Source organism: Hippopotamus amphibius, chromosome 6, assembly GCF_030028045.1.
Source record: "Hippopotamus amphibius kiboko isolate mHipAmp2 chromosome 6, mHipAmp2.hap2, whole genome shotgun sequence".
Lineage (NCBI taxonomy): Eukaryota > Metazoa > Chordata > Mammalia > Artiodactyla > Hippopotamidae > Hippopotamus > Hippopotamus amphibius.
Window position 1 is genome coordinate 113,603,437 of NC_080191.1, and position 21,912 is coordinate 113,625,348.

The 21,912-nt window shown below is 35.5% G+C and overlaps 1 protein-coding gene across 2 annotated transcripts; it reads left to right on the forward strand.

The window, feature by feature from the left end:
- Positions 1 to 28: 28 nt before the first annotated feature.
- Positions 29 to 21,773, forward strand: UBA5 (ubiquitin like modifier activating enzyme 5). Of its 2 annotated transcripts, XM_057738311.1 has the most exons (12): positions 29 to 357; positions 6,448 to 6,493; positions 6,608 to 6,697; positions 10,158 to 10,267; positions 11,115 to 11,201; positions 11,826 to 11,910; positions 12,693 to 12,797; positions 12,982 to 13,109; positions 16,742 to 16,877; positions 18,078 to 18,153; positions 18,303 to 18,409; positions 18,968 to 21,771. In XM_057738311.1, exons 1-12 carry the CDS (start codon positions 197 to 199, stop codon positions 19,049 to 19,051), a joined length of 1,215 nt encoding a protein of 404 aa, XP_057594294.1. In that variant the 5' UTR covers positions 29 to 196; the 3' UTR covers positions 19,052 to 21,771. The 2 variants fall into 2 exon arrangements, with proteins under 2 accessions (XP_057594294.1, XP_057594295.1); XM_057738312.1 differs by lacking the exons at positions 29 to 357; positions 6,448 to 6,493 and having other exon boundaries at positions 6,606 to 6,692; positions 18,968 to 21,773.
- Positions 21,774 to 21,912: the final 139 nt, after the last annotated feature.

Sequence of the window (21,912 nt, forward strand, 5' to 3'; positions counted from 1 at the left end):
CGGCCCGCTGGGAGGGCCGTGGGAGCGGTGGAGACGTGCCCATCCGGGAGGCGCTGGGAGGGCTTCTTCGCGGTTGTCCGCTAGGAAGGCCTCCGCAAGGTACCTCCTCACGTACCTCTCGCGGGCCCAGCAGGCCAGCAGCGTGGGGCGACGGCGACGGCGGGGGCTGGGAGCGCTGGCGGCCGGGGTCCCAGCCATGGCCGAGTCCGTGGAGCGGCTGCAGCAGCGGGTCGAGGAGCTGGAGCGGGAACTGGCCCAGGAGAGAAGTCGCCGGGCCGTGGGGGGCGGCGATGGAGGAGGGGGTCGGGCCCGCATCGAGAAGATGAGCCCCGAGGTGGTGGATTCCAACCCCTACAGGTGATCTGCGTGGCGGGTCGGAGCGGGGAGACGGGGGGAGGTCACAGCCTCCAGGTGGTCAAGAGTGCGGCGCTCCCCGATGCTGCCCAGCTCACACGGCCTCGCACCTCCTTTTTCTTGCCCTGGGGTCCTGTTCTCAAAAGGGCAAGACCAAGTCTTAGTACTGGTCAAAAGATGTTCTCTTTTTTAAAATCCCAACTGAGTCAACCATATGGTGCCGCTCCTGTGCTGGCTGAGGACACGTATCCGGTTTCCTACCGCCCCTGCCTCTGCTAGTCTTCCTCGCTCTGCATAAAACTGAGAGTAAAAACTTTGACAAGATGACACCAGGTGTAAAACCCGCAAAACATAAACTTGGGAGCTTCATAAAGTCTTCTCACTGTTTCTTAAATTGGGGGCTTGGTGGAGAGAGCTGGATTAGCTCTAAAACCACTGGACTTCACCAGTCCTGTCCGCTCCTCTCCTTTCTTCGTTTCCTAAGATTTGTTAATTCAGCGGGCCGCATGCAGTGGTTGAGAGTAAGGACTCTAGAGCCAGACTGATTGGATTCAAGTCTTAGCAACTGAATAACCTGGGGAGAGTTCTGAACCTAGCTGCTTCAGTTTCTCACTTGTAGTATCTCTCTCTGTGGAGTTGTGAAGATTGAAAATATAAGTATATGTAAAGTTCTTAGAATAGATCACATTCGTGCTAAGCCTTGTACAAGACTTTATTTCTCAGGGCATATGGTAACAGTTACTGAGCTTTCACTGCCTGCCAAGCATTTTGCACGCGTTGTCACTTTTCCTCTTCACCACAACCCTAGATTACTACTGTTATTTTACCCCCATTTTACAGATGAGGAACGTGAGGCTTAGAGAGCTGCTGTGACCTGCCTCAGGCCGCAGAGCTGACATTAGCTAAAAAAAGGCCTAGACTGGCATTAGGTTTGTCTTACTCCAAAGTTCACATGGAAGTGCCTCCCCAGTAAAAATAAATAAGCCATTAAGTAGTGTGGCTAAAAACTGGATAGTTTTAGAGTAGATGAATCAAAGAGCAGGAGAGTTTGGATTTTAAAGAAAGGTTTTATTTATGACATATAAAGCCTCAGTGGAAGTCTTAGGGTGCACGTATTTTTTTAACAACCTAAAATGCAGACCAGTATTTAGGCACAAAGATGTTAATTACAATATTATTTGTAATAGAAGAAACCTGACGAAAATTATAATTGTTCCATAATTACAAAAGAGTTCATTTTAACCCAAAATAAATGAAACCATGCCAGATTCTTGCTTTTCTCTCATTCCTCTTACTACGTTTTTTTTTTAAATAAATTTATTTTATTGTCTGTGTTGGGTCTTTTTTGCTGTGTGGGGGCTTTCTTTTTAGTTGCGGTGAGTGGGGGCTACTCTTCGTTGTGGTGCGCAGGCTTCTCATTGCTGTGGCTTCTCTTGTTGCGGAGCACAGGCTCTAGGCACGTGGGCTTCAGTAGTTGCAGTACATGGGCTCAATAGTTGTGGCTCACGGGCTCTAAAGGGCAGGCTCAATGGTTGTGGCACACGGGTTTAGTTGCTCCACGGCATGTGAGATCTTCCTGGAGCAGGCAGGGATGGAACCCATGTCCCCTGCATTGGCAGGAGGATTCTCAACCACTGCGCCACCTAGGAAGCCCCTCTTACTATGTTTTTAAAAAAATTTTTTTTCTTTCAGTTTTGAGATATAATTGACAGGGTGCATGTATTTTACTTAACACATATGAAGGGTTAACCATCCAAAATTTTTAGAGGTTGAATAAGCATGAACTGACATCTCTAATCAGAATGAGTGGAAACTATTCCATTTGGCATCCTTAAACATTTTTCAATTTTACAAATGAAAATTTTGGAATATTCCCTCCAAGAAAAGCAAAGGAATGTGGATCATATGTTTAGAATCATCTTTTAGAACATCATTTTAATGTGAGACGATTCCTTAACATTGTCCAAACCTAACATTCAAAACTCAAATTTAAACATTTAGTATTTTCTATATTATTTGCACCATTTGTCTTTATTAAAACTGCTACTTAGGAGATGGCAGTTGTCATCCAAAGCTCTGCACTAGTACATGGAAATTTGATGAAGATCAGCCTTAATTTTTTGAATTGTTCATTTAGCAAATATTTAGTGAGCACCTTTTCATCTCCAGCCCTCCTGATAACGTCATCTACCATTTATTATTATGTATAGACACTGGGAATACAAAGTAGACATGGTCATTTCCCTCCAGAGGTTACCAGATGAGTGTGAGACAGAAAAGTAAACAAGGGATTGCAGTATGAGTGGTAAGAATTATGATGAAGTATTGATACATGGTTATCAGGAAAAATGGAGGGATTTGTAGGTGTTCTACATCATTTTAATTGCATCAAGTGATACAACAGAAATATAATATAAAGCCCCTGACCTCAAAGACCTTTTGCTTTAGTTTAGGAGATTCAGTGGTTGTGGAATAATGATCAACACAAGCAACTGTAAAATTGTGCGGTATGGAATATAATTAGAAGCATGTTGACTAAATGAAGAGGTAAGCAGAGGCTTTAAAATTAGAAAACCTGGTTTTAAATACTGGCTCAAAATCCAGCTCTGAATAATTGCTTGCCATTTAGCTGATCTTGGGCAAGTTAATTAACCTGAATCTTTCCCTCCATTTGTAAAAGGAGGTTGCAATACATTGTTCTCAGGGTTCTTTATAAAGATTAAAAAGAGCATCAAGGTAAAGATGGCGGATTGATCACAGGCATATATTATCACTGTCTACCCAACCCCACTAAAATAATAGTAAAGGAATTTTTAAAAAGGAATAAACCTCCATTGAAAAGCTAGAGGGTTTCTATTAATAACTGGGGGATGGATGAGTCCCTGTATTTAAAAGATTAAGTAAAACAGTTTTAGAATCTAGAAAAGGGATGGATGACTGATAACTGGTTTAAAGGATCCAAAGAAATTGACTCTAAAGCCTGCAACCCAGTTTATACCACAGAATTTCCCAAAAGCTCAAGAATAGGCATAGGTCTTTCTAGAAGGGCTTAAGTTAGGGCTAAAAAAGATATGGCTGGGGCTTCCTAGGTGGTGCAGTGGTTGAGAATCCGCCAGCCAATGCAGGGGACATGGGTTCGATCTCTGCTCCAGGAAGATCCCACATGCTGCGGAGCAACTAAGCCCATGCGCCACAACTATTGAGCCTGCACTTTAGAGCCCATGAACTACAACTGTTGAGCCCATGTGCTGCAACTACTGAAGCCCACGCGCCTAGAGCCTGTGCTCCGCAACAAGAGAAGCCACGGCAATGAAGAGCCCGCACACTGCAACTAAAGAAAGCCCACGTGCAGCAGCAAAGACCCAACACAGCCAATAAATAAATAAATAAATTAATTAATTAAAAAAAAAGATATGGCTGAAAATCTGTTGAAGAAGCAACCAAGGTTCACTACTTTGGGTAGCTGGGCAAATGTCTCTTCTCTATTAGGACACAAGACTAGAGATTTACTCATTGGAGAGTAAAATAGAGGCTTTCTATTAATAATTGAAGCAAATCTTCGTACCTGAAGAAAGAGGATTAACTAAATGTTTGCATACTGAATGTTAGGACTCCCAGCCTTGCTCTTCCATTTAACACCCCCAAACTGATGGGCATAAAGACTTTTTGGGTTGGAAATTGAAAAATTCTTCTCTAGGGAATCTGAGAGCACCAAGAAGAAAGACTGAAAGACACTGACATTATGGGTTTCTCAACTGAACAGCCCAGCCAGATCAGCCTACAGTGAGGCCCAAAGTCAAACAAGCAGTGCCCACATTGTTGCCTTTATTAGTGTCTGACTTTTATGTATGAGCAAAGTAAAGGATGAGAGAAGCTCTTAATGTGAAAGAAAGAAAACAAAATTAGTTACTTGAATAGACTATATAAGGGGAACACAACCCCAACATTATCGTTAGCATCTGCAGAAAGGAAAAAAATATCACATAAATGAAACAGGACAAGATATTGCAAAAAGAATTATTCAGATGATTGAAAAGAATTCTTGCAAATAGAGAATGATAACAAAAGTGAAAATCTCAATAGAAGAGTTGGAAAATAACGTTGAAAGAAATCCAGAGAACAGAGCAGAAAACTAAAATGGTGGAAAATAGGAGAAAGAAATTGAGTAGAGGACTAGTCCAAGTGGTCCAACTTCCAAATAGTAGGAATTCCAGAAAGTCCAGGAAAAACAAACCAACCAAACAAGGAAGTCATCACATTCTCCAAGGAAATTTCCCCAAACTGAAAAAAACATGTTTCTGATTTGAAAGAGTCCAGCAAGTACTCAGCACATTGGTGAGAATAGATTCACTCTAAGGCACATCATGAGATTTCAGAAGCTAGAAGACACCTTAGAAATTTTGAAGGAAAATTGTTTCTTACATAGAATTCTATAATTCTGTGTTACACTATCAGCTAAGTGTGTGTGTGTGTCTGTGTGTGTGTGTGTGTAGATGTAGCTTTCAATGAATATATACCCTTCAATTTGTCATTTTTATAATACATTTCTAAGAATAGAATTTTGATAAAACATTTTTAAGAAGTTTGGCAAAGAACATTTTCAGACATACTAGTTCTCAAAATTTACCTTCCTTGTACCTTTACAAAGTTATTGGAAGATGTTCTTCCAATTGTAACAAGAGAATAACTAATCTACAGCAAAGTCTCTCAAACTTCAGTGTGCATCACAGTTACTTGGGGAGTTTGTTAAAACACAGATTTTAGGCCCCACATCCAAAGTTTGATTTGCTTGGTGATTATAGGGTGGGGATCAATAAATATTTCTACCAAATTCCAAAGTAGTACTGTTACTGATCCATAGACCACACTTTAGAATCATTGAGCTGTAAGGTACAGGAAGCAGGGGGTTAATACAGGATAAAGTAATGAAGAGAAATGATGAAGGGAGAACCCAGAATGGGTGCTGTATGTGCAGTAAGCCTGCACATGGGGACGTGTCAGAAGATTCTAGTACGTCCTTAAGAAGAAATTGCTAGAAAACCTCATGTGTATGACTGTTTCTAGAGGAATTTTAGACAACTGGAGTTGAATTTGTGAAAACACATAGAAAATTAAACATAAGAAACACAGTTATTAACTTCAAGGGTGGAGATCATATATGAAAGGGTAAATTCTAATATACTACATTGTCCAGCTATGAACAGTACTAACATCTAACCAAAATGACCATGTAACAATATTAAGAGGCTGGTGAGATGAGAAATATTTGCATTCAGTGGTAAATAGTGAAATCTTCAGATAGTACCTAAACCTGAAAATCAAGAAATAACAATGTTGGCATGTTATTTAGAGATATGTTGGTAACAGAGTTAAAAATGAGAGAAAAATGGGGGTGTGGGCCAGAAGACTGCTGAATTTCCTAACAACCCTAACAGAACTATTTGACTCTTCAAAGTGTAAACTAATGGAAATTGTATGTATATGTCTGTAGGTTTAAAGTATATATATTAAAAAGAAAAACCTAAGACACTGAAGAAGATAACAGAACAGACTGGCAGTGACTAGGTAAATACCTCTTAAAGTCCTTGGTATAAGAGGTGCTTATTGAAAGTAGACATTATACCCCCAAAAAAATAAAATAAAATAATAAAAAAAAAAAAAGAAAGTAGACATTAGCCATTGTGGTCAGAGGCAACAAGTAAATAGAATTCTAGCCATGAGATTATTCTGATGTTAAACATTAAATCTGAGTTAAACATTAAATATATTTCACTTTGACCCATTCTCCTCTGGAAACTTAACATTTGAGTCAATAGGTCTCAATCTTGACTGCACATTAGAATGTATGAGGAACTTTTAAAAAAATCTTGTTGCACAGGCTACATCTTGGAGGGTATTCAGGCATCAGTGCTGAGGTGATTTAGTTTCATGTGGTAAAAATTAGCTGAAGATTTCTCCTCTCTTTCTCCCTTTCACTCACTCATTCACTGTTTCTTCTCTCACAGTTTATTTTCTGTGATGATGTATGTTTACCTATATCACTATTAATTAAAAGATTGTAAGCCTTAAACCATTTTTTTCCTTTGTTTTAAGCCGCCTGATGGCATTGAAGCGAATGGGAATTGTAAGCGACTATGAGGTATGATAAACCCTTCCAAATTTTTAAGATGATTTCAGTAAATGAAAATAACTTTCAGTGACATTTCCAATGAATAATTATTAACCAACACATATATACTTTTGCATTTTACAGAAAATCCGTACCTTTGCTGTAGCAATAGTAGGTGTTGGTGGAGTTGGCAGTGTGACTGCTGAAATGCTGACAAGATGTGGCATTGGTAAGGTAAAAACATCTCTCTTTGTCAATTATGTAGGGAACCCACTCACTTCTGGAGTAAATGAGGTACAAATTAGAATTTTTTTCTCTATACTAATGTCTTACTGATTTGTGGTGTATTTATTTATTAATTTAATTTTTTCTATCCCAGGTTTTTTTTTTTTTTTAAATTATTGGGGTATAGTTGCTTTACAAGGTTGTGTTAGTTTCTGGTGTTACAATGAAATGAATCAGCTATATGTATACATATATTCCCTCCCTCTTGGACCTCATCCCCCCCATCTACGTCACCATAGAGCACAGAGCTGAGCTCCCTGTGCTATATAGCAGGTTCCCACTAGCTATCTGTTTTCACTTGGTAGTGTTTATATGTCAATCCCAATCTCCCAATTCATCCCACCTCCCTCAACCCCCCACCCCCATGTCCACACATCAGTACTCTACATCTGCGTCTCTATTCCTGCCCTGCAAATAGGTTCATCTGTACCATTTTTCTAGATGCCACATATATGTGTTAATGTACGATCTTTGTTTTTCTCTGACTTCACTCTGTATGACAGCTTGAGGTCCATGATTTGTGGTATATTTATTTCAGGTTATTTTTTCTACTCTAGGGGGGTGGGGTTAAAACATAAACCCACCCAAAAGGAAGCTAATATTATTACTAATTAAACAAAGGACTATCTGATTGTGTTCAGGAACTTTTTTGTTTGGACCTAAGTGTTTTAGATATAGAAATTTATGAAAGAAGGCTGTTAAATTGATAAAGTGTGTAGTGAAATACTGAAACATCCAAAAAACACATATTTTATACAAGACAAACTAGAAAGCATGTATCTTTCTTACTCTTGAATTTGAACTGGTGAATGTTCCAGATTTTTTTTTAACCCGTACTTTTTTTTTTGGATGTGCCACATGGCTTGTGGGATCTTAATTCCCCAACCAGGGATTGAACACCAGGGCCACGGCAGTGAAAAGTGCCGAGTTCTAACCACTGGACCGCCAGGAAGGTCCCATTCTTTTTTCTAAAATTGATTTTAGATTGTGGGTAGGAAGGAGAAGTTAACTTTATACCAGAAATCAGTCTATCAATCTTAGATTTATAAAGCCAGAGTCCATGATGTTAGACAGACAGTGGTTGAATACATACGTTTTCCACGATTGTATATCATTTTGATAAACTTTGTGGGAAAATGCTTGCTTTATCAATATATTGGTCTGCTCCATGCCCCAAATTCTTAAAAGTGGTTTCAAAGTTGGCACTTATTTATCAATATAGAAAAGACAACACCAAAATACTAAAAATGTTTATTAACATTTTGAAGTCTTTCGAGAAGTTTATAAAAACTAGCCAACAATTGCTTATAGCTGACATACATACCCTGGCTGATTGATGGTAGAGATCATGGAGATTTGCAGGTCTCAGCTTCGGGTGTGCACTGGAATCACTTGGAATGCTTATTAAAACAGATTGCCAGACTCTATTCCAGTGGTTTTGATTCTGTAAGTTTCAGGTGGACCTAAGAATTTGAATTTCTAACAAGTTCCCAGGTGGTGGATCCTTCTTACTCAATATGGTCCCAGCATCACCTGGGAGCTTGTTAGAAATGAAGATTCCCAGGCCCCACCCAAGACATGCTGAATCAGAATCTGTATTTTAACAAGAACTCCAGCTGATTCATAGGCATATTAAAGTGGGGGGAGTACTCCAGTATTTCTGACAAGCTTCAGGTGATGCTGACGGGGTTATCCCAGGCCACATGTTGAGTAGCAAGGATCTAGAATGCTTAACAAATATTGCTATAATTAGAATCAACTTGGATGTTTAAAAAAATTCTTATGTCCAGACTGCACCCCATAATAGGTTAATCAGAACCTCTGGGGATGAGACCCACACATCTATATTTTTTAAATATAGTGATTCCAGTGTGCACTCAAGTTTGTAAGCTAGGGATCTGCATAGGTAAGTTTCAGAACTCTTCAATGTGTAAAACAGAGAAACAAGAAGCTATTTCTTGGGGTTAAGTAGGGAAGTGGAGGATTGGAGATCCAGAGCCCACTTCTTATCCCTGAAAGTTTCTGGAATTCCTGGAGCACCCTGGATCACCAGATCTAGATCAACGACCTTATTTTACAGATGAGGATACAGTCCTAAACAGTGAAAGTGACTTATCCAGTAGCAAAGCTAATTAGTGACACAGTTACAACTCACATCTTCTGTCCCCAAGTTTAGGATTTCCCACAACTTACTCATAAACCAGCTATGAGGCCGAAACTCAAATTTAATATTTGGCCTGACCTAATAAATATTGTTGAATAAGCTTAAATAAACCAAATTTTGGAGACTCTAAGAAGGGTTAGAAGTTATAGAGAACATAAGTGATATCTTTTCTAGCAAGATATTGAGAGTTACCTAGGTGTTTTTTTCATGGGCTGGGTTAACTTTTTTTAGTTTCTGTATTGAGAAGAAGAAAATCCCATTTTTGTTTTTATTGTTAGAATTAGGATGCTGAGAATTGTGTTACAAAGTCATGGAATTTTAGAAAGAAGGGACTTTGGGAACTGTATATCATTTTTACATTGCTTTGAATTATTCCATGGGTCTAGAGGCTCAATGCTTTTTTGGTTTTTTTTGGTTCTTTTTTTCTTCACTTTGGATAAATTGCATTGCTCTGCTTTCCAGTTCATTGATCCTCTTTTTCCCCTGCAACGTCTAATCTTAGTCTCATCCAATAAAAATTTAATTTTAGATAATTTTAAAAAAAAAGGGACTTTGGATATCCTTGGGTTCAACCTGTGCTTACTGATAAAAAATGCACCTTTTGGCGATTTGAAAGTTGTGTGAGTGTGTTTGACAAATGCTGTTATGCCTAAATATATAGCAGGAAACAACAATTAACTGATTAGTTAATAATTCTGTTTAGAGTAATGTTTTAGCCATGGCATGAGTGTATATAGTGCCATATTCATGAAAGGAGTTGTGTTATACTGTGGTTTCAAGTTACAGCATTTGTTTTTATCTTATTTAAAAATTTCATTTCTCTAATGGTTCTTGGCTTTTAGCCAAACATTGGAATGAAGTAGGATTTTGGCACAGTTTATCAAAATTGCAATTAAATGGAATGAACATGAATTTTTGAGCTTGTCATTTAGAGAGGCAGTACAGCGTTGTGGTTAGGGTACAGATGCTGGATTGAGAATGCCTGGATTTGAATCCCATTTTCACTACATATTAGCTGAGTGGCTTTTGGGCAAGTACCCTAGTTGTCTTATTTCTAAAATGAGGATAATAGTACCTATATATCATATGATCATTAAATGAGTTAATATATGGCACCTAGTATTTTAGCGTTAGTATTATTACTGTCAAACAGTTAAACCCATCAAGTGGAGAGCTGACTAGTTTGTTATTTTTAGTTTGTTTTTTGGTACGTTTTTCATTAGAATACCACTATTCTCATTTTAGTTGCTACTCTTTGACTATGACAAGGTGGAACTGGCCAATATGAATAGACTTTTCTTCCAACCTCATCAAGCAGGATTAAGCAAAGTTCAAGCAGCAGAACATACTTTGAGGTAAATGGAATAGCAGTCGAAGGCAGTGAAATTGGTGAAATCTTTCTGTGTGTATTTGGTATGAGTTAACCTAATATATAAATGGACCTGAATTTTCCTCTGTAAAAGTGCAGGTTTCACTTATACAAAAAGAATTCTACCTCTTTGATCTGGGTTGGCAACCTTTTTTTCTGTAGAGCTAGATAGTAAATATTTTAGGCTTTGAGGGCCATATGGCCTCTGTCAAAACTGCTCAACAATGCAGTTGTAGTAGCTGTAGGCAATATATCAATAAAAGTGAATGAGCACAGCTGTGCTCCAATAAAACTTTATTTATGGACTCTGAAATTTAAATTTCATTTAATTTTCACATCATGAAATATTGTTCTTCTTTTGATTTTTTTTCTTTTCTTGCAGCCAGTTAAAAATGTAAAAACTATTTCTTGGCTTGCAGACCTTACAAAAAAGGTGGCAGGATGGTAGTCAAATCTGGCCAAGGGCCATAGTTTGCCAACCCTTACTCTAGGACGTTTCTTTGTGGTTCCAAACGTACTTGCGCTGAATTGGATAAGAAACAAAGACGCTCTTTTGTCAGGCTGAACTGTAGCTAACAGAGGTGATAAAGGCTTAATTCCCAGCACATAGACTGTGGGAATATTTTTGTAATCCTTCTGACAGTCTACATGTTTTGAACCTGGTCCTTGAAGTGGGACAAAAGAGGTAGAAGAGGACTTCGGATTTTCTTTGAATAGCTTGAATTCCATTTCTCTAACATCTGTTAAATGATTTCTAGCTCTTTAGTTATTTTTCTTGCTTTCTCTTACTGTTCTACTATTGGTTTTTATAATATTCCCTTTCTCCCTCTTAGGAATATTAATCCTGATGTTCTTTTTGAAGTACACAACTACAATATAACCACAGTAGAAAACTTTGAACATTTCATGAATAGAATAAGGTAAAATTTTATTTATGAATATTTTGCACAATGTCCAGCTCACTGTAAGTATTATTAGAAAATTTGTTGGTAGTTAATTCAGTGAGTTGGTATGATGATATATATTTTGTTTTTAAAATAGTTAATTTTTTTGTGTAATTTTTATGTATTGGGAGCTCAGTAAAAAGCATATATTGTCCAAAAAACAATAGTAATAACAAAATAAAAAGCAAGTCTAACAAAGCCTGTTATTATAATGATATAACAAGGGGTCCTTGATTATAAGTTCTGTGTTATAGATTATATTTCTATCTGCAAGTGGTTTTCTGCAGACTAACACCATTGAAATATTGAATTGTATTCAATTAACTTTATTACATTTACATTTGTAGTGAAACATGAATAAAAGTCTGTGAAAGCCGATAGGGAAATGGCAAGTTTTGTGAACACATTTTATTCTTCTTGCACCCTTGTATATCTAAGAAATACTGTAATATCATTGATACTATGTTCGTAATAGTGAATACTCAATATATACTAAACATTTACTGAAAAACTAAATGAGCTAACTGAACAAATAAAGGCTGATTAGAATGTATTTTGTGTCCTGACTTTTTTCAAATAAAATTTATTTTCTTTTCCTAGTAATGGTGGTTTGGAAGAAGGAAAACCTGTTGACTTAGTTCTTAGCTGTGTGGACAATTTTGAAGCTCGAATGACAATAAATACAGTGAGTATTCCTGTTGTATATGTATAGTGTGTTATACTCTTGGGTTTATCCATTTTCCTGTATATTCTGTCAGTATATAGTCTGCATTCTGAAAATAGTTCTGCATTTAAACTCTTTGATAGTGTGTTTTATTTATTTTTACTGTTCCCTCATCCTGAATAAATTTTGAAATAAATAAATTTTGAAATTTATTCTAATGGGACCTGTCTAGCCTTGTTGGTGTAGCATATGTTTCAGTATCTTACTCTGTCTTATGACAGTAGAGCAAACTATAAAACTGCAGATAATTCTGGTGTACAGTTTTTAAAATAAATTAAGATATTATAATACTGTGTTGGTCAGCATTGGTTTTAAAATTTTGTTACTTTAAGTAAATGTATAAATATGTATAAATTGCCTACACACAATTTCTCAAAAATAAAACTGAATTCTTTTTCTTTTTAATTACTGTTTTCAGCTTTACAAATGACATTTTGCATTTTTTTGTTGCTGAAATTATTTTAGAAAAAAGTTTTACATTAATCAGAAATTCAATAAACTGTGGTTCAGTTTAATTAGTTAATTATTGGCTGCTTACCTGAATGCTGTAAGTTTCTTTTGTAAGGCAAGTGGCAATTGCTAAGGAATTCCATTATTTACAACTTTCTTCTTTGTTTCTTAAAATTAATTTTTAAAAACCCTTTAATTCATTTAGTTAAACTACAGTTTTTCATGAAAAGAACTTACGGTAAATTACTTCTTGCTTTTTTATGTTCTTTTTTGTGTTTTCATCTATTTCTAAGGCTTGTAATGAGCTTGGACAAATATGGATGGAATCTGGAGTCAGTGAAAATGCAGTTTCAGGGCATATACAGCTCATAATTCCTGGAGAATCTGCTTGTTTTGCGGTATGCATGATTCATTTTGGGTTATTGTTTTTCACTGTTAAGTACTAGAACTCCTAGGGGCATTGAAAATGTTTACAATTCAAAGAAAAACCAAACTTCGAATGTGATGGGATACTATTTGGAACATCCTATACTTTTTTCCCTTTCTTTTGAAATATATTTTCTTTTATTCTTTTTCATGTAGTGTGCTCCACCGCTTGTAGTTGCCGCAAATATTGATGAGAAGACTCTGAAACGAGAAGGTGTTTGTGCAGCCAGTCTTCCTACCACTATGGGAGTGGTTGCTGGGATCTTGGTACAAAATGTATTAAAGTGAGTGAAGGATAATTTTTCTGAATAGTCTTGTTTGCTTTTAACAAACATGTCAAATATTGGAATGACCGGCCAAGTATTTAATTGGTTTTTTTTAAATTTAGTTTTAAATACACATATTTAAAAATTTTATATATGTATAATATCTGTGTACTTTAAATTTATATATAAATATAGCTAATATATTTAATTTAAATATATAGTAATTAAGTAATTAATATTAAATATATCAACACACACATTTGTGTTACTCTCTCCATTTGGAATAGCTCTTATTAAATGGTACAATAGTACTGGTATATTTTTTTATGAAGCATTAACCGAATGATTTAAATCTTTGCAGATCTGGCCAAAGGGTGAACATAAACACACCCACTTCCACTATCTTGATTTAACAGTTCTAAAAATAATATGATTATGATTAAACATTAGGGTAATATCTCTGCTCTCCTCAAACAGATATCCAGCAACCACATCATCTAAACTATAACTAACAAGGACAAAGGTTTCTTTGCAGCTAAAATTAATCTCATAGAGTTTTTGAACCAATTCATACTTTATGAAAAGCAGAACTGCTTTAGTTGTGCCTTAACTCAGGCCATTTTTTTCCTCACTTTACAATGTTAATAAGTTTAGTTATGTTTCTTAAGCATCTAATATAATAAGAACAAATTGCAACATGATACAGGGAGGCACCCTAATACCATTAGGATCAGCTACCAGCAAAGAAATACCAGCGTGCATAGGAACTCAAGTCAACTGTCTAGAGCTATTTCATAGGAGACAAACAACCTGTCAAACTTTAGTAGGCCCTATCTAAACACAACATTTTACAGTATGTTATGAAGAAGGGGAAAAAAAAATCATGGCTACAAAGTATTCTCTTACAGATGTGCCATATCTAGCCAGCCCTCTATTGATTGACATTTAGGGTACTTAGATTTTTTTGCTATTATTAACAATGCTGCAAAAACATCTTGCATTTATCTTTGTATAGTAGATTTTTGTACAGTGTGAATTTTTAGAAGTGGAATTCCTAAGTTTATGCAATACTTATTTTGACAGATATTACTAAATTTCTCCTTCAAAAGGATGGTACAGTGTGGGAATACCTGGTTTATCCACATCTTTGGTAACATTGGGTATCATCAATTTTTTTTTTTTGAAGTGTAGTTAATTTACAATGTTGTGTTAGTTTCAGGTGTACAGCAAAGTGATAATATATTCTTTTTCAGATTCTTTCTCATTATAGGTTGTTACAAGATACTCAGTATAGTTCCCTGTGCTATACATTAGGTCCTTGTTGTTTACCTGTTTTATAAGCAGTAGTGTGTATATCCCAAACTCCTAATTTATCCTCCCTGCCCCCCGCCCCCTGCCTGGCTATCCCCTTTGTTTTCTACCTCTATGAGTCTGTTTCTGTTTTGTAAATAAGTTCATTTGTATCAATTTTTTAGATTTCACATAAAAGTGATATCATATGCTATTTGTCTTTCTGTCTGACTTACTTCACTTAGTCTGATAATTTCTAGGTCCGTCCACGTTGCTGCAAATGGCATTATTTCATTCTTCTTTGTGGCTGAGTAATATTCCATTGTGCATACACACACACACACACCCCCACCCCCACATCTTCTTTATCCATTCATCTGTTGATGGACATTTAGTTTGCTTCCATGTCTTGGCTTTTGTAAATAGTGCTGCTATGAACATTGGTGTGCGTGTATCTGTTCGAATTAGAGTTTTCTCTGGATATATGCCCAGGAGTGGGATTGCTGGATCATATGGTACCTCTACTTTCAGTTGTTTAAAGAACCTCCATACTGACCTCCATAGTGGCTGCACCAATACACATTCCCACCAACAGTGTAGGAGGGTTCCTTTTTCTCCACACACTCTCCAGCATTTATTATTTGTAGACTTTTTGGTTTTTTTTTAAAGACATGGGTTTTTTTAAAAATAAATTTATTTATTTATTGGCTGTGTTGGGTCTTCATTGCACGCGGGCTTTCTTGAGTTGCTGCGAGCGGGGGCTGCTGTCTGTTGCGGTGCATGGGTTTCTCATTGTGGTGGCTTCTCTTGCTGCCTAGCACAGGCTCTAGGCACGCAAGCTTCAGTAGTTGTGGAACGGGGGCTCAGTAGTTGTGGCTCGTGGGCTGTAAAGTGCAGGCTCAGTAGTTGTGGCACACAGGCTTAGTTGCTCCGAGGCATGTGGGATCTTCCTGGACCAGGGATCGAACCTGTGTCCGGTGCATTGGCAGGCTGATTCTTAATCACCAGGGAATTCCTATTTGTAGACTTTATGATGAAGGCCATCCTGAACAGTATGAGGTGATACCTCATTATAGTTTTGATTTGCATTTCTCTAATGATTAATGATACTGAGCATCTTTTCGTGTGCCTGTTGGCCATCTGTATGTCTTCTTTGGAGAAATGCCTGTTTATGTCTTTTGCCCATTCTTTGATTGGGTTGTTTGTTTTTTTTGATATTGAACTATATGAGCTGTTTGTATATTTTGGAAATTAATCCCTTGCTGGTAGCATTGTTTGCAAATATTTTCTCCTAGTCTGAAGATTGTTTTTTCATTTTGTTTATCGTTTCCTTCACTGTGCAAAAGCTTGTAAGTTTAAATTAGGGTCCCATTTGTTTGTTTTTATTTCCGTTACTCTTGGAGATGGATACAAAAAAATATTTCTGTGATTTATGTTAAAGAGTGTTCTGCTTATGTTTTCCTCTAGGAGTTTTATAGTACCTGGTTTACATTTAGGTCTTTAATCCATTTTGAGTTTATTTTTGTATATGGTATTAGAGTCATCAAATTCTTTGTCAATTTGATAGATGAAAAATGGGTATCTCATTTTAATTTCCAGTTGTGAAAAGGGTTGAGCGTTTGTATTTTCCTGTGAATTGTCTTCTCATATCCTTTGCTCAGTTTTTTGTCTTTCCTTGTATACTAAGAACATGCATTTGCAGATTTTTTCCTTTTGCTGTTTATCTTTTGTACGTGCTTTTTCCTCTGTAAGCTTCTAAAAGGAATCAGATTTGACTGGGAGGGAGCACAGGGAGCTTTATGGCATACTAGAAATGCACAATACAGCAGGCCCTCCATTTGCTTGGGTTCTGCATCTGTGGATTCAACCAACTGTGGATGGAAAATATTAAAAAAAACTTCCAGAAAGTTCCAAAAAGCAAAACTTGAATTTGCCACAAGCTGGCAACTGCTTATATAGCATTTGCATTGTATTTACAACTATTTACACAACATTTACATTGTATAATTAGAAATTTTTAAGATACACTTCTCCCACATTTTAACTTCTCTGAAATTAATATGCTTCTTAAAGTTGTTGACCTATCGTAGTTTAATTGGCAGCATTTTATCTTTGTTACAGTTTCAAAAAATAGCCCTGCATTCTATGGTTGATGAAATGGAGTAGTCTTTCTTGACCACATTCATTCAACAAAATCTACTATAGGCCAGGGCCTGTAAACAAGATAAGAATTTTGTTTTCTGGGGTGCTTGTTACAAAAATCACTACCTTCTTCAAAATCATTTTTTTAAAAGTCAGTTACTTTTTTCTAATACTTTTATGGTTTTATTTCTTTATTTAAGTCTACTTTGTTTTTCTAGGTTTCTGTTAAATTTTGGTACTGTTAGTTTTTACCTTGGATACAACGCAATGCAGGATTTCTTCCCTACTATGTCCATGAAGCCAAATCCTCAGTGTGATGACAGAAATTGTAGGAAGCAGCAGGAAGAATATAAGGTATATGTCAGTGTGTCACAATGCATGAGAGATCATATTGCATAGGACAATAACTTAAAAAGGAAGAAATAATTAATTAGATTTGGAATACAAGGTGAATGGATTCTGGATTTTTAAAGTTCTAATTTATTTACCATGCTTTAATAATGAAAATTCTGTTCAAAGTCCTTTCTTGCTTTTGGTAAGATAAAAAGCCTGTTTTAATTCTTCTTTTAAAAATTCTTTTACATTTTATTTTTTTTTTACACTAAAATATGGTTGATGTATTGATACAATATTATGTTAGTTTCTGGTGTACCACATAGTGATTTGACATTTGCATACATTATGAAATGATCACCATGATAAATCTAGTTATCATCTGTCCCCATACAAAGTTGTTATACTATTACTGACCATATTCCTTATACTGTAAATTATATCTTTGTGAGTTATTTATTATATGATTATAGGTTTATACCTTTTTATCCCCTTCACCTATTTCGCCCTCCACCTCCCCTATGGCAACACTGTTTGTTCTTTGTGAGTCTGTTTTCATTTTGTTTTGTTTTTAGATCCCATATTTAAGTGAGATTATATTTTGTCTGACTTATTTCATTTAGCATATAATACCTTCTAGTTCCATTCATGTTGTTGCAAATTGTAAAGCCTTTTTTCTTATGGCTAATATTCCATTGTATATATATATATACCACATTTTCTTTATCCTTTTATCTGTTGATGGACATTTTGATTAATTCCATGTCCTGGCTGTTATAAATAATGCTACAGTGAACATTGGAGTGAATATACCTTTTGAGTTAGTGTTTTTGTTTTCTTAAAAAAAAAAATACTCAGAAGTGAAACTGTTGGATCATATGGTAGTTGTACTTTTAACTTTTTGAGGCACCTCCATACTGATTTCTGTAGTAGCTGCACCAAGTTATAATCCCACCAACAGTGCACGAGCTTTCCCTTTTCTCCATATCCTTGCGAGCACTTGTTATTTGCTGTCTTTTGATGATAGTCATTCTGACGGTGTTATCTCATTTTGGTTTTGATTTGCATTTCCCTGATGATTTGTGATATGTGTCTGTTGGCTATCTGTATGTTTTCCTTAGAAAAAAGCCTATCTGAATTGTTGATTCTGATCAATTCTGATTGATGCTTCAGAGAACTGAAAATGAGTAAAAACATCTTGATACTGCTTGATTTCTACAGAAAAAGGTAGCAGCACTGCCCAAACAGGAGGTTATTCAAGAAGAGGAAGAGATAATACATGAAGACAATGAGTGGGGTAGGAATTGTTTCATAAATTGAAATGGCAGCATAAAACAATCTTTTATGGGAGGGAATCTAATTATAATTAAGATTATACAAGTTTTGAATGATTATTGCTTATTAAGTTCCTTAAAAACTGTTTTAAGATCAAGTTTAACTTTACAGGTATTGAGCTGGTATCTGAGGTTTCAGAAGAGGAACTGAAAAATTCTTCAGGTCCCATTCCTGACTTACCTGAAGGAATTACAGTGGCATATACAGTTCCCCAAAAGGTACATCTAAAATCTGATTTACCATAAGTAAATATAACAGATAATGTCTATATATCTTCTTTCATCTTCAACCTATTTCATAATGCCAATGCAGTATTTTTCCTATTTTAGATATTTTACATTATAGGCATTAAGATTTGTGAAAGAGAGAGGTATTCAGTGTTAATATGGAAGTATGCACAGCACGTTTTCAACTCTTTGAAAACACAGACATGAAATAGTTTTGTTCACTCATTGGTGGATCAAGTGAAATAGATTTTGATTAAATGACAATATAATTTTTTTTTTTGTATATTAATAGTTTTAGCCACAACACCATTTAAAAATACCACTTCAGTAGAGATCTCAAGAACATTGAAATTACTGCCTTGCAAATCAAAAGACTGGTGGGGAAAATAAAGGATTTTGTCTCTCCTAAAAATTAGAAGGCATATTTATTAAAGAATGTTTACTTTGTAAACTCGTTGCACACAGTTAAAGCTTACTGATTATATGTTCCTAAGCATCAAGAAGTTTAACTCGTTATTTTTTCACCATGTTTCCCTCATTTATCGATAGCAAGAAGATTCTGTACCTCAAGTAACAGTGGAAGATTCTGGTGAAAGCTTGGAAGACCTCATGGCCAAGATGAAGAGCATGTAAACAGTGGACTGGCCTAAATTTTATTTCCTGTATTTAAACCTGTTCCCTTGCAATTAAAAAAAAAATCACTTTAAAACTGAGGACACTTAGGGCAACATTCAATTGATGTATAATCTTCACAGAATTGTCACACTGTTTGAAGATACTGTGACTATTCTTGTTGCTCACCAAACCTCCCTCCCCACCCCCCGCCCCAACTAAATCAGAAACTCTTCTAAAACTCATGTTTCATTCCAGTGAGAAAAATTCAAAGGATTATCGTAGGTAGTTATAAATCTTATTTAAAACTTAGCTATTGAATTGTTTTGGCCTTTTGGGAGGGGTGGTAAGAAAGGACCAATTTGATGCTGTATTCCTTTTCTTTCTAGTAATCCTTTGTAGTCTGTTGCCTGAGGCCATGGACAGCAGAAGAGTGTATGGCCCAATACAGGGAAAGGACTAGAGGTACAACCTGTTGATTAGAGCCCACAAGCATCTACTCATTGTGTTTGGAATTGCTCTCTACAAGAAAACTGCCCACTACTACTAACTTGAGCAACAATGAGTTTCAAATAGTAAACCTATAAAACAAAAACATCCTTTCAGATGTTTCCCGATGAAATTCAATCTGAAATACAGTCATTGGAAGTTTGCAACCCTGTGAATTATATATTCAAAACAAGACAGAGGCAAATAAAAGGAAGCTTTCTTCATGGATAGACAGATAAAGATATTTTCAGGATGTACAAATTATATTTCTGCACTGACTAAGGAAAAGTGTATCATCTGTGGAACATATATCTGAGTCAAGTGTGCTTTATGGAGGAGCAGAAGATAAATTTAGGCTTAGATCATCTAAATTATAACCAACATGTGGGCTACCTTCTAATACTTTATTTAAATTTGATTTCCTGGGTAATCAGATATTGGCAAAGGTTTATCCTGGATAGTGGACAATAAAAGAGGTCTAAATTGCCTCTGTAATGACTGACATGTATTTCTTCATAGGGAAGAGTATCATTTTCCCTGATCATGACCACTAAATCGTAATTTGATAAACTTTTTCTCTGGAGTTTGCATACAAATCAATGAAGGCTTAGAAAGCGTTGTTTGAAATAAATTTCTAATGGTTTCAAGACTAATAAAGACACATGCATGTGTAACCATTATCTGTAGGCTGGTACTATGCCAGTTTCCTATCTTGATGATTCTTTTGCTTTGAAAAGATATAAATGTCTAAATTCTATCTCTAGGGGGAAATGTCATTAAAAAATTAGAAGTGCATTTCCCACTTGTAAAATACAATTCTAAAAATAATTTCAGAAAGCCCCAAATATCAGATATGTTTAATATATTAGTTTTGAGATTTTAGGATAATGTGATTCTTATGTTTAGAGTGATGTCAGGATACTATGGGGATAGTTTTTCTAGCCTTGAAACATTTATGTTGCCTTGGTAGGTCATTTGTTGTTATTTAAAAATTTAGTGTATTCCTCTGTAAAATAACTTTTCTAGTTCCTGGAGATGCTTTGAATTTCAAAAAAGAAATGCAGTCTTTCTAAATCCCATTCCTTTGGTACACTAACTTGGTACCTCTGGCACACTAATTTGGTAAGGCTTTACTTATAAATTTAAAATGTTATAGTTTGGTAAATAGCTAGAACCTACTATCCTGTTTTTTTTTAGTTTTTATTGGAGTATAGTTAATTTAGTGTATGTTAGTTTCAGGTGTACAGCAAAGTGAAATAGTTATACATATACATATTAGAACCTGCTATCTTCTAAAGACCTTTTTTCTGTTCTTAATTTGGCACTATACCCTGGCTGGTGTCTTATACTGTACCAAATCATATCTAATTTTTTTGTCTTATATCTTCCATTAAAGTTATTATTTTAACAGAAAAAATCTGATAACAAGTATCTTTTATAACCTAGAACTCCTTTGACAATCTGTATGCCATGAAAACTTGTATAGGTAGGCAGCTATGAGAAATTAATCATCACTGGTTTTTCATTACTAAATAAACCCATAGTGCTTGACCAGATTTATAACACTATTGTTTCTAGTGTGAAAGATGGAAACACACTCCCAGAATTGCCTTAGCACAACGGCTCTAAGTTACACTAAAACAAACAATATGTTCAACGTTAACCCCTTTTTAATTGTTAATGGGAAGTTCATTTGTGGTACTACTCAAATGCTTTATATAAATAGTAAAAAAGATAATGTATTATGGGTTTCTTTATGTAAAAATACTCCCGAATACCTATAAACACACTGACCAACCCAAAAAGGTAATAAACTTTAACAATATTAATGAAGCTTTGACTCCTCCATCACATTTTTAAAATTTTTCTTTCCATAAAATATTAATGAATGAAAATTAATTATCACTACCATAGTTTGGAGCCTACCAATTCAGATTTATAATTGTCTGAAAGCTACATTTTTCATTGTGAAAGCTGTGTATTAATGTGCACATATATCCCTATCTGAGTACCTCAAATACAAAAAAATGACTGTCCCTGCTGTGGCATTCTACATGAAAACATTTGAGTTGGTAGTATAATTAGTAAGATCAAATTATAGTCTTAAAAATTATATTTAAACCTAACCCTTTTGAAAGTCATCATCCCCAATTGTAATTAATAACTTACCATAAAGTCACTTTGAATAATATATTTTCACTTTTTGTAGATTTTTCAAGTCCAAATTTTGTAGGAACAAAAAAAAAAAATGTATATCCTTTTGCTAGTTTTTCCATTTTTCAGGGTTCTTCTAGAATATTAATCTCAGATTGTTTCCTAAAGTTTAAGGCATTTAATATATTACTTATAATGTGTTAAATTACTTATAACACTAAATAATCAAATTTTAAACT